Below are 13,413 nucleotides of genomic sequence, written 5' to 3'. Positions count from 1 at the left end.
ATGCAGATGGAAGTTGCAGCAGCTGGGAAATCCAAAAATGCAGGTAACTTCTGACCTATGGCCAGCCAGGTTGACAGGTTTCAACTAGAAGGCGGCAGCCAGAGAGGGGGGTCCGGGGGAAGCACGCCTGCTCTGCTTGGCCCACAAGCAGTGCTAGAAAGACACTTAACTGCTGGATCCGGTCATTACCGTCTCCCTTCAGCTGCTGGATTTCCCAAACATGGCAAACCTGGCCCACAGTCATTAAATGTAAACGTCTGTTAAAATGTAAAGCATGCAGCCTCATAGCATAGCTAAATAATTTTGCCACCTCTTGAGTGTAGGTTAATTTCCTAACAACTCCAACCTGTGTCTGTTAAAACTGGAAGTGGGTATGTTCAGGACAGGATGGGGTTGTGTTTCAAATTTTTTTAATTTTAACCTACTCTACCCACTCCTCCTACTCTCCCACTCATGGTGAGGGGTTAATAGTCCCCCAATTGAGTTGGAAAATCCTTTGATCCCTGTCTGCTTGTGCAGAGGGAGAGGGAAACAGGCTGGTCACAAGGACAGGCTTACTCCTGTTCCTAATTTGCATGTTCGTATGATAGTTAGGCTTTAATGCAGACCAACTGAGAAAGCTTTAAGACAGCTCAAAATGTCATAAATGCTGGAGGAACTAGGAATCATAGCATGTCCTTTATTTGGTATCATTATATGAAGATAAGTTGTACTAATTGAACTAAGTCAGTCTGACCACAACTGTTCCTCTGTATGTTCAGCTACTGTGAAATAAAGTACTTTAATGATTCATATCAAGCTTCACCTCACCAAGCATTTGCCTCCGGGGAGATTGATGTGAAATACATGAATATCCAGTCTAAATCACAAGAGAAATCTACTGTTTTAGCTCTAAATTATTGCTGTAGTACAAATAGATAGAGAGCATTGTGAATCAAAATAAGATCCTCAGAATACTTGCTGGATGACCAACATAACCAAACAAAAGAAAGTACCTATGCAAACCAGAATTTGGAACGAGAACATTGGTAGAAACTAGTAGAAGGATTGATGTCATAAGTACTTCTTCACCTGAAGAGTTAATGCCTAGAATAAAACCCTTATTAAGCATTTTGGATGCTCAAAATTACATTAGTTTTGATACAACTGAAATGCACTCCAACGCAGAAAGCAAAGGGCAGGAATACAACCTATTATATTTTAAAAAATTACAGAGACAACCCAGGAATATGTCGCTAGGCAGACTCTTTATAAACAAGTGAAGCAGCCATGTTACAGGGTTAAAATTCTGGTACAAAAAAAAGGAACATTTAAACAATACTGTCTGGATTTTTGGAGACACAGTTTGCGGCTTCCTTTCGAGTTGCCATGCATATCTGGTTTGGCACCTGGTCAAATAACTGTAAGCACTATTTATGCCGGAACATGCAAACATTTATTTCAAGTCCCTACTCTAGAGGAAGCCCCATAAAAGAAGCCCCTCTGTCATTTCTGACATTAACTTTTTCATCTTATCAGACCATACTTACGTCTTCCCATTCATCTGCAAGCCATTCATAGTGCAGACAGTCAGGCAGCCGGCACTGCTGTGTGCTGGCTGGACGAGAGAAAGCATCGCACATCTCTTCAATTATTCGACCTACGCCCTTCATCCTGCAGAAGACTTCCCTTTGCTGAAATCCTGCTGCACAGGTCACTGAACACTAACACCAAAAATAAGGGCCAGAGAAAAACAAAGGTAAAGAATGCATTAGATAACAATGTTAAAATGACCAATCTATATATTGGTCTAATATATATGTTTCTTCGAATGCTTAAGGCAAGAATTGTAGGCAAGGTTAGCAATAAATAATGGCCTGCCTGTGCGGCTTTCTTTGTTTGATAAACTTAAGTGATCTGAGACTTCACATACAGAGCAAATCATGTATAAATTGCCGATTAAGAGTGAGACAGAATTTTTTTTAAAACTTGACAGAGCAATTACTTCTACATCAGACTTACGTTCCATGAGAAACCTAACCACAAAATAAAGAGCAGCTGTTGAGGTCAGCCCAGATACTTTACTTGGGGTGCTCTTCTCTATCAACAGCTGCTGCCAAACTGAAATTACTTAGCTGTCCCCATCATAAGGCATTTTCATAAAACTGGTTATATTCAAAATGACCATATGGTTTTATTAGACACGGTTAATGTACAATGATCTATGTGATCGCTTGTTTCAGACAGCTTTTTAAATCAGACTTCTGCTTTGTATTTTCATACCCTAGCAGCTACTTATAACATCTCATTAAGATTGAAGTACCTTCTTCATTGAAACATTCGAGCATGTGATTAAAAAAAAAAGACTTGCATTTATGTAGCATCTTTTAGGATGTCCCAAAGCCAATGAAGTACTTTTGAAGGATAAACAAAAAATGCTGGAAATACTCAGCCGGTCAGGCAGCATCTGTAGAGAATGAGAGTTAACATTTCAGGTCCGTGACCTTTCACCAGAACTGTTCTAACAAAAGGTCATCAACATGAAAAGTGAACGCTGTTTCTTTCTCCACAGACGCTGCCTGGTCTGCTGAGTATTTCCAGCATTTTCTGTTTATATTTCAGATTTCCAACAACCGCAGAATTCTGCCTCGTGTGTCAGTATTTTTTGAAGTATTGTCACTGTTGTAACCTAGGAAATGTGGCAGCCAATATACACACAGCAAAGTCCCACGAATAGCCTTGTGTTAGTGACCAGATCATCTGATTTAAGTGATATTGGTTGAGGTATAAATGTTGGCCAGGACACCAGGGAGAATTCTGCAGCTCATTGTCGAAGTAGTTCCATGGAATCTTTTATGGTTACCTGGAAGGGCAGACAGGACCTCGATTTCATGTTTCCTCCAAAATATGGCACCTCCAACAATGCAGCACTGGCTCAGTTTGGAACCAGTTTACATTTAATGCTGAAATCTCTGCTGTGTGACCTGAACCCTTGTGATTCAGGGGCGACCACTTAAGCCAAGGTTGACACCTAAGATACAGCTTCAGTGCTACTGCACATTTATATTACAATAGACATTTCATTGCAAGTCAAAACAGATTATAATGCAGTATTACTCATTGTTGTTGCTACTTTTCAAATTTTGTGGTCATTTTTGGCAATCTCCTTCAAAAGTGCAAGGAGTTAGTTACTAGGGAGTTTTCAGAGAACTACAACAAAATTACTGGGCAATATAAATTTTAAAAAATTACACTGTAATTACAAAGCTAGGCATAAAATTAATACTGCGATTGATTACTTAATTTGCTTTTAGAAAAATTCATCCCCACAGAATAGTGGCTGTGTAAAATAAATTCCCAGAGTAATGCTACATAAACTAAGAGCTTGCTAAGGGAACTAAATGACATAGTGCCTCAGCATATTGTCCTCTCAGGTCTGGGACTTAAGTTTGAATCCAACACAGGTCATGGGATGACACTCTGGTTTCTCAGTAGATAAATTGAAATTATGCTGGGCAGTATTGGCAAAATTCCTGGTGACAGGAGCGTATGGTATAATACGGCTTATAGTAGCAACTTGAAAACCTACCTCTTTGACCAAGCTTTTGGTCATCTGTGATAATATCTCTTTTAGGTGGCTTGGTGTCAAATGTTGTCCGAGAATGCTCCAGTGATACACCCTGGAATGTTTTTACTAGGTTAAAGGTACTGAATAAATGCAACTTGTTGTAATTATCAGCACTATTGTTCAGAATAGTTGTAAGGATATGTGGTGATGGATATGGAAACATCACACTGATGCATTACAGGGTGTTGGACTATGGTTGGGGCCAAGGCATATCAGTGGGGAAAAATTATAGGGAATTTCACTGATAGGAGCTGCTTCAAATGAGAAAGCATTCTATTCTTCAGCTCTAATATTCTTCATCTTAACAAGCACATTACCTCTTTCTTTTAGGAATAGCTCCAAATAAGCAACCTTTTAAGAAATTGATGGAAGACTGCAAGGATAAGATGATGCTCAAATAGTGTCATTTCTGGAGTATCATTGCTGGGGTGATGTCCTGCTTTTGGGTGCTTTCAAGAGGTTGACTAAGTTTGGTAGAAGTCACAATGGGGAAACTTTTACACAGACTGAAAAGAATTAGCTTGATGGCTTTAATGGCCCTTTTTGTTCAGGAGCTCTTTATGCTCATATGTTGTGTTCAAGACAAATGATTTGTTATGGTTTGAAGCCCAGCATTTCACTATCTCGAGCACTTTTTAATGCAGAATTGCGGTACTCAAGCAGCAACCTGCAGGAAGTCTGAACATTCATTGGACATGAGTCTATGCCAGATCACTTGCTCTAGTTCCATTCAACACAATTTTTTAAGCAATGGATTCATGGCCATAATGTCCTCATGTGATGAAGCACAGTTTCCAAGATTGATTGCCCTTTCAAACAGTTGTGGGTGGCAGAAAAACAAAGGCAAGAGACAATATACAAACAAAATAAGGCAGGGAGCAGGGATACTTCTGAATATTTTGTTTTTATCAAAGTATATTAAGAAGTAAATACAATAAATGTGAACTTTTCCATAGCTCGTCATGCACACCAGAAGTGTGATGATACAACCATCAGGAACAAACTCTGAAAAGTTATAAAAACTGACTTTGTCTTTTAAAAAATTAACCCTTATTTTAAAAAGTGAACAATCCATCCAAAATGGCCACCAAAGAAAAAATCTTGGTCTTTGTGTATTGAAACTGTCTGACAAGGACAAAGGACAAAACTTCAATGCTAAGAGGTGTCAACTGAAGCCATCCTACACCCATGCTAAAACATTCCAGAATTGAATGTCTTTTTTTTTCAGAGAGATACAGCACTGAAACAGGCCCTTCGGCCCACCAAGTCTGTGCCGACCATCAATCACCCATTTATACTAATCCTACACTAATCCCATATGCCTACCACATCCCCACCTGTCCCTATATTTCCCTACCACCTACCTATACCAGGGGCAATTTATAATGGCCAATTTACCTAGCAACCTGCAAGTCTTTTGGCTTGTGGGAGGAAACCGGAGCACCCGGAGAAAACCCACGCAGACACAGGGAGAACTTGCAAACTCCACACAGGCAGTACCCAGAATTGAACCCGGGTCGCTGGAGCTGTGAGGCTGCAGTGCTAACCACTGCGCCACTGTGCCGCCCTTCTTCTTCTGAAAAATCGAAGGTGTGAAGTAGCCACGTCTTAGGCCATTGTGCGATCACCATGGGGAAGAGACCTGAGCATCTCCTATCAGGAGGTAAGAAGTAATACAGCTTTACCTTTAAAAAGATAGCCCAGAGACAGGGACTCCAGAGAGAAAGAGAAACAGCAATATCCAGCAGTTGTTTTCCAGCAAGCCAGAAGGCACGTGCCCTGCTGTAGCATCCTACATTGACACGAGACAGCAGTGAACTCGAAGCGATCCACCGTCTTCATTTAGACTTTCAATCAAGAGAAAAATCTGCAATCGTTTCAGGCCTGCACCCATCGAGAACTTGATTTCCAAGCGAATTCAACGGGTTTATCCTGACCTCCCCCCACTAAAAACATTTTCCCTTTTTTCCCTTCTCTATCTGTCTCTTCTTGTGCGTGTGTGAGTGAGCAAATGCTTGAGCGGATGCGGTTGCAACAATTTCCGGATGAGGCGTATTGATGAATAAACAATTGATTTTCTGTTTTTTTCAACCTACAAGAAAACCTGTCGCTGTCTGTTTATTTTAAAAATATACACACCAAGGGGTTAAACTCTAATAACAAAACACACTTGCTGCGGTTAGGTGGAGAGTTGAACAATGGGAACCACCCACAACGAACCACGTGGCTGTAACACTCTTTACAGCTATAGTGGCACACAACTCTTAGGCTTCATATTTTCCGTTTAAGATCTACACCGACTGAACAGAACCTTTCCAAGAAGGTTGTCTTCATCCAGTTTGTCTGTTTGACTGATAATATTTATGATAAAGGTTAAAATAGAAAAAAATTAAGATTCTGGACATTGCATTTTGATAGTTATGTTGAACAGCTTTTGTTTTCTGAAAAAGGAACCTAGTTTCTTTCTTGACATGAAATTTAATGAATACCATCTAAGCCTCCATTTTCTGTTTTGCTAATTTTTGTCAACAACACTTAATTCTACTGATGAAAGACAATCTGCCCAAGTCCTCACATCCAATGCCAGATTAAGTTTCATACAGGTATAGCATGGAGCCTAAATCTGAAGGGGAGGCTGTGGCATAGTGGTAATATCACTGGACTAGTAATCCAGAGACCCAGGCTAAGGATCTGGGGACATGGGTTCGAATCTCACCATGACAGACCTTACCTAGTCTGGCTTATATATGACTCCAGACCCACAGTAATGTGATGGACTCTGAAATGGCCCAACAAGCCACTCAGTTTCTCAAGGGCAATTAGGGATGGACAATAAATGCTGGCCTAGTCAGTGATGCTACATCCCTTGAACATAAAAAAAATTGAAACTCTGCCAGTGATGTTGTAAAACTAGCAATGGGAATGTCATGCATCTACTGTGCTATGATTTTGAATTCATGGATGTGTGCATGCCATGGGGGAGAATTAGTGGATTTAATTTTCTGTCGTGAATCTGGATGGTTCAAGTAGATACTCGGGATTGCACGTTATTAATACGAGGAGAACATGCTCTACTGACCATTAAGTTTAAAATCTATTACAAAAATGTTCTTTTTTGATGTCATAAATGTTAAATTGCAATTATATAGGTAGCAAGACTCTCAATTAAGCCGATGGAATACCTTCGAAGATGGGCTATGCTTCAAAATTGGCCAAGATTTGTTTGAGACATTTTAAACTCGTGTTATTTCATCAGTAAAATACAGAAGGATCAAGCAGTGCAAAGACAAGTCCACATCTTCGCTGTGTCTTTCCTATTTAGTTAGATCATATCTCCAGCAAATTCCACGGTAAATCCTCCAGTGCTGATAGGTACCCATCGATACCGCAGAGATTTGAGCCTGTCCCATATCACTACCTGACCCTTCCAATTGGAATGAAGATACCTTTCAATTTATAAACAGCTGTACTCGCAATACTGAAAGGGACAGAATATGTCCACTCAACTACAAAGCATTGCAAAGTTACAGGCTTTAGAATGCTTTTGTATATTTTATATTAATCCATTTCCTCGAAAAGAATTCAGAAGGATCAATGAGAGGAATTGAGTAATATGATGAAATATGGAATTGATCAATGAAAAGGAGCAAGTTAGTTTAACAAAATTGTCTTCTCCTATTGCTAAAAAGCCCTGTTTTAAATGCAATGCAATAAACCGAAGGCAAGCAGGTTCTGTAATTGCTTCAGTTCATGTTCTACAAATATAATATAATCATCCATCAGCACGTCGTTTTTTCATAATCTGGTTTCAAAATTAATTATGCAAAATGCATTCCCAACAGATTAAGTGGGAAGGAGCTGCTGTGTTTCCAATAATGCAAAATACCTTTGTTATTTGCTTTCTATAGAACTTTGTGATTTTAATAATGCAGCCCTCGTGGCAGTGTTTTACAAAGCTGTTGGCAGCAGTTCTGTTGCCTGCCCTTTGGAAATAACGATGCTGTAATGTGCACTCAATCAGCCTTGCTACTTTACAATGGACTTCTTCAGTTTGTTTTTCTTTGTTTAGTCTGAAAATGGGCCTTCACTGAAAATGCTAACCAGCTGTTTCTCCTTTCAGATGCTGGTGGAAATGATGTGCAATTCCAGCAGTTTCTACTTTTATTTCAGTTTTCTAGCATTCATTTTTTCTCATCACCATTTTTAAAACATTTTTTTTCTTACCAATCAAATAAAGTAACAATTTCAATTCTGAAGAGATAAGAGAAATAGTGACAACTTTTTATTTCTGATCTGCATTTTCTCATCTGCTTTAACTAGACAATTAAGGACATTTGACTGAAAGTGAAGAAATTAATTCATTTTGTAATAGTAGGAAAGAGGTATGATCACCTCCAGAGGCATCTCTCAGTTTGTGAAGGATACACCATGCACAGAGCAAAGATTTCTTCCTAAAGGATAAATTCCTCAATTTAAAGTTTGGATTATTCATTTGTATAATATTAGTGCAACTGTACTTTTCCAAATGCACTTTCTGTTGAGTTGGCTGACATTTCCTTGGCTCTAATCTGTTTATGTGACCGATGTGTCCTGCACAGTACAACAGCCTATCCCCCATTGAACAAAGTTATGGATTCTTGACTTTCTTAGGCTTTCAATTCACCAGGGCTTTGCTGACCTCATAATTGCATTGCTCTGAGGTAGTCTATAGCTCTGATTTAATACAGTGTGGCAAAGAACTGGACACCTGGTTTTAAATCCCAGTTCAGTTGACATTTTCACCCAGGCTAAATCGAGAGGTGCTGGGCTATTAGACGCAGTGTTAAGCACAGGCTAGGTGCTAAGGCAATGAGACCAAGTAAGCTACATTGTCATAACCCTCCTGATAGCATATCTAGAAGAGGAGTATATGACACTAGCAAGGGAGACAGATTGTACAATTTGACACTTAAGTGCAGGAACTATTTGTACAAGTAAGTTTGAAAGGATCTAAATTTTTGTAGAAAATTGCGCAAACCTATTGTGCCTGAGTTCCATTGTGTGGTCTACTATCCACAGGCTTTTAAATAGATAAACAAGAACGGTACAAAACTCAATAACAACTTGACATCACACTTTGTGGGGTGCCCCTTAACCAATATCATCAGACCAAATTTCCACTAAATCTGACTATGTAAAATGAGCTATTCTTGGGTTCTACGGAACAGCATTTCAGACTGTTGAAAGAAGGCACTTGTCATTTAACAGTACCAGTCTGGGGAACACACAGATGTGTTCCACACCCTCTCTACACCCAAAATAAATGGCCCAGAAACTGAGACAACCACTGGTCTCCCACCATAATCTGAAAAAACCCCCCAGAAATAGTTATAAATGACCTTCCATGCCCTTTCTCTTGAATTTCTGCTGGTCCCTGCCCAAGTTATACCATTAGACCGATGGTAGCTCCACAGAATTCAAAGTCAAAGTTTGCCTCAAGATTCAACACTTCTCTGAGGCATCAAATTGACAGACATTCTGTTGGTTCAGTCTGTTCTGATGACAGGTCTCACCTGAAACGGTTTTAATTTTGACACTGCCAGATCTGCTGGGCACTTTCAGTATTTTTTTAAAACTCCAAACATTTTCTTTATTTCAATTTTAAATATGGGTTCACTTCAGGTTCTACAGAGATAATGAAAACCACTAACGCCCTATCTCCTCAAAATGAACAGTGCTTCTGCAGCAGTGGAGCTACTTAAAGCAACATAATTAGTAAAAAAATAAATTAGCTGCATGTGGAACTGGGTTCGTGCCCAGGTAGCCATGGAGAGAGAGCATGCAGTGCCCATCGGTGTGCCAAAGACCTTCTTTGACTGATGGCCACTGCAGGGAATAGAATTTCTAATAAACACACTCAGTAATATTACGATTTAGTTTAATAAGTTCCCTTTTGATTCTGTTGAAGTTGGACTTTGATTCAATTCTTTTATTAGTTGTGCCCCCATTCAAATTAGTTTTGCTGGGGCAACCCAATGTCATTTTTATGAATCAGTTAAAAAGAGGCGATTGAGCAAGAGTCCATCTTGCACCATTGACCTTTGGGCTGATGTATTTGGGAAGGGGACATATTTTCAACTTGTCCAAGCCACACGACTCAGTTTTATATAATTATTTGCTACAACTTCACCTCGCCAAACCAAGAAGGAAATGGGTCCTACATCTTGAATGAATGACATGTTCAATCGTCACTACTGAAATGTTTTTAAGGGGAGTGATACAGTCCATAAACTCTATCATCATGAGCCAACCAACCTCTTCATATATGTGATCATATTGTCGTGCAGGCCCCCACCTGCCAACAATGAGACACATATTTCGCCACATGAATATTAAAACTTAAAATTGTTGCTGGGAAGAAAAGAGGGCTTATCACAAGGAATTGCCAGGCCCCTCTTGCCGGAAAGACTTTTTCTGCATACTAGCAGACAGTGTTGGAACAAAGGATCTGAAACAAGGAATTAAGAGGGCTAAAAGGGGTCATGAAATATCTTTAGTAAACAGGGTTAAGGAAAATCCCAAAGCCTTTTATTCATACATAAGGAGCAAGAGGGTAACTAGAGAAAGGATTGGCCCACTCAAGGACAAAGGAGGAAAGTTATGCATGGAGTCAGAGAAAATGGGTGAGATTTTAAACGAGTACTTTGCATCGGTATTCACCGAGGAGAGGGACATGACGGATGTTGAGGTTAGGGACAGATGTTTGATTACTCTAGGTCAAGTCGGCATAAGGAGGGAGGAAGTGTTGGGTATTCTAAAAGGCATTAAGGTGGACAAGTCCCCAGGTCCGGATGGGATCTATCCCAGGTTACTGAGGGAAGCGAGAGAGGAAATAGCTGGGGCCTGAACAGATATCTTTGCAGCATCCTTAAACACGGGTGAGGTCCCGGAGGACTGGAGAATTGCTAATGTTGTCCCCTTGTTTAAGAAGGGTAGCAGGGAAAATCTAGGTAATTATAGACCGGTGAGTCTGACGTCAGTGGTAGGGAAGCTGCTGGAGAAGATACTGAGGGATAGGATCTATTCCCATTTGGAAGAAAATGAGCTTATCAGTGATAGGCAACATGGTTTTGTGCAGGGAAGGTCATGTCTTACCAACTTAATAGAATTCTTTGAGGAAGTGACAAAGTTGATTGATGAGGGAAGGGCTGTAGATGTCATATACATGCACTTCAGTAAGGCGTTTGATAAGGTTCCCCATGGCAGGCTGATGGAGAAAGTGAAGTTGCATGGGGTCCAGGGTGTACTAGCTAGATGGATAAAGAACTGACTGGGCAACAGGAGACAGAGAGTAGTAGTGGAAGGGAGTTTCTCAAAATGGAGACGTGTGACCAGTGGTGTTCCACTGGGATCCGTGCTGGGACCACTGTTGTTTGTGATATACATAAATGATTTGGAGGAAAGTATAGGTGGTCTGATTAGCAAGTTTGCAGACGACACTAAGATTGGTGGAGTAGCAGATAGTGAAGGGGACTGTCAGAGAATACAGCAGAATATAGATAGATTGGAGAGTTGGGCAGAGAAATGGCAGATGGAGTTCAATCCGGGCAAATGCGAGGTGATGCATTTTGGAAGATCCAATTCAAGAGTGAACTATACAATAAATGGAAAAGTCCTGGGGAAAATTGATGTCCAGAGAGATTTGGGTGTTCAGGTCCATTGTTCCCTGAAGGTGGCAACGCAGGTCAATAGAGTGGACAAGAAGGCATACGGGATGCTTTCCTTCATCGGACGGGGTATTGAGTACAAGAGTTGGCAGGTCATGTTACAGTTGTATAGGACTTTGGTTCGGCCACATTTGGAATACTGCGTGCAGTTCTGGTCGCCACATTACCAAAAGGATGTGGATGCTTTGGAGAGGGTGCAGAGGAGGTTCACCAGGATGTTGCCTGGTATGGAGGGCGCTAGCTATGAAGAGAGGTTGAGTAGATTAGGATTATTTTCATTAGAAAGACGGAGGTTGAGGGGGGACCTGATTGAGGTGTACAAAATCATGAGAGGTATAGACAGGGTGGATAGCAAGAAGCTTTTTCCCAGAGTGGGGTATTCAATTACTAGGGGTCACGAGTTCAAAGTGAGAGGGGAAAAGTTTAGGGGGGATATGCGTGGAAAGTTCTTTACGCAGAGGGTGGTGGGTGCCTGGAATGCGTTGCCAGCGGAGGTGGTAGACGCGGGCACGATAGCGTCATTTAAGATGTATCTAGACAGATACATGAATGGGCAGGAAGCAAGGAGATACAGACCCTCAGAAAATAGGCGACATGTTTAGATAGAGGATCTGGATCGGCGCAGGCTTGGAGGGCCGAAGGGCCTGTTCCTGTGCTGTAATTTTCTTTGTTCTCTTTGTTCTTTGACCCAGTCCCTGCTTCCCCAATACACAGATGACCTGGTCAGATCAGTTTAGTCACATAACTAACAGGCTGTTGGAGTTTTTGAATTTGAACTTGCCACAGAGCTTTAAAACTCCGAAAGCTGTTTGCTCCTGGACTGAAAAGACCTCTCTCCTGTCTGCTTTCATCTCGCTCTCAGCAGCTTCGGAAACCATTGAAGACACATGAACCCCAAGAGAGAAAAGTCTCCTACAGTGAACAAGGTTTAAGAAGAATACTGGGCCCCAACGAAAAGCAAGACTTCCTACAATCAAGGACTCTACAGCGAGCTTGAAGCACAGTAAAAAAAAACCTCTTCAGAGATTGCCTCAAATCTCTCCACTATTTTTCTTCTGCTCTTTTCTGTCTCTATTTGCATGTAAATATCGCGTATGCATGCTAGCGTTTCTTCTTTTCTTCTTTAAACCTGAGAAAACCTGGTTGTGCTAGTTTCTTTGCCTTATAATTGGAAAGCGGTGAACAAGAATTCACCAAAGGGGGAGCTCAAAACACAGTGTGTTTAAAAATTAAATCCTGTTACAATAAGATCAGGTGAAGGCTGAGAAAGAACACTGGACACCTTTCTCACCTGGTCGTAACAATATCTAAATGCTTGTAATATTTACAGTTCCAGCTGTTCTCTCAAGTGCAATAAAATTTTCAAAGACCAACTATGTTTTTGCAAGTAGACAAGTACTTATGGGTATTATATGAGACCTGCTGAAATTTAAATAGGAACGAATTGAATTAGAGAGATTATGATCCAAGATCAGAAGGGAATACACACAATGGTAATTTCTGGGGAGTTTGTTTTTACATGTGCTGGTTTCATCAGGAATAACTCAACTGATTAAAAGCTTTCAGGAAAATTTTTTAAAATCCTGCACAACTCAGAAACTCAAAGCATGTTAAGCAGTTCATAAAAGGATGGATCAGCTTCATTATTTGACACTTAAAGGTAGAATCCAAAACATCTGGCACTGATCTGAGAGGCTCAAGGACTTAGTAGCTTTTCCCCTCCTCAACACTCCTCCATTGAAGACTACTTAGCGGCTTCAAAAGCTTTTCAAAGCACAAGATTGAACAGTATATGTTACGTCCTAATTAAACAGTACTTTATATGTGACATGTCTTTTCCCAGGGAGTTGGAAACAGTAGTACAGATTTGGAACATTCTACCCAAGCTGTTTGATCATGAACTGTTCTATCAACAAGCCTAGATCAACTATTGAGGAAAGATTCCGTTTTAAAATAAGCTCACTTTGCCTCTTTACTAGTTAAGCTCAATTAAAACCTGATTTTGTTACCCTAGCTTTTTTTTAAGGTAGTCTCCAAAACAATAGCAAATGGCCCACTGACAGAATGCAACAGACATGCAGGATCATCAGCTGGTGATGC

The 13,413-nt window shown here is 40.5% G+C and overlaps 1 protein-coding gene across 1 annotated transcript in view; it reads right to left on the bottom strand.

Moving 5' to 3' along the window:
• The window catches only part of LOC137379708 (A disintegrin and metalloproteinase with thrombospondin motifs 20-like), a 603,896-nt gene that overhangs the window by 68,086 nt on the left and 522,397 nt on the right, over nucleotides 1-13,413 (bottom strand). Inside the window, exon 30 of the mRNA XM_068050948.1 lies at nucleotides 1,530-1,703. Within this exon, the coding sequence (XP_067907049.1) occupies nucleotides 1,530-1,703 (174 nt within the window). The remainder of the gene's footprint in view (nucleotides 1-1,529; nucleotides 1,704-13,413) is intronic.

This window comes from Heterodontus francisci, chromosome 18 (assembly GCF_036365525.1).
Source record: "Heterodontus francisci isolate sHetFra1 chromosome 18, sHetFra1.hap1, whole genome shotgun sequence".
Taxonomy (NCBI): Eukaryota; Metazoa; Chordata; class Chondrichthyes; order Heterodontiformes; family Heterodontidae; genus Heterodontus; species Heterodontus francisci.
Note: the sequence above shows the minus strand (reverse complement) of the source record. Positions and strands in the feature narration are given on the sequence as shown.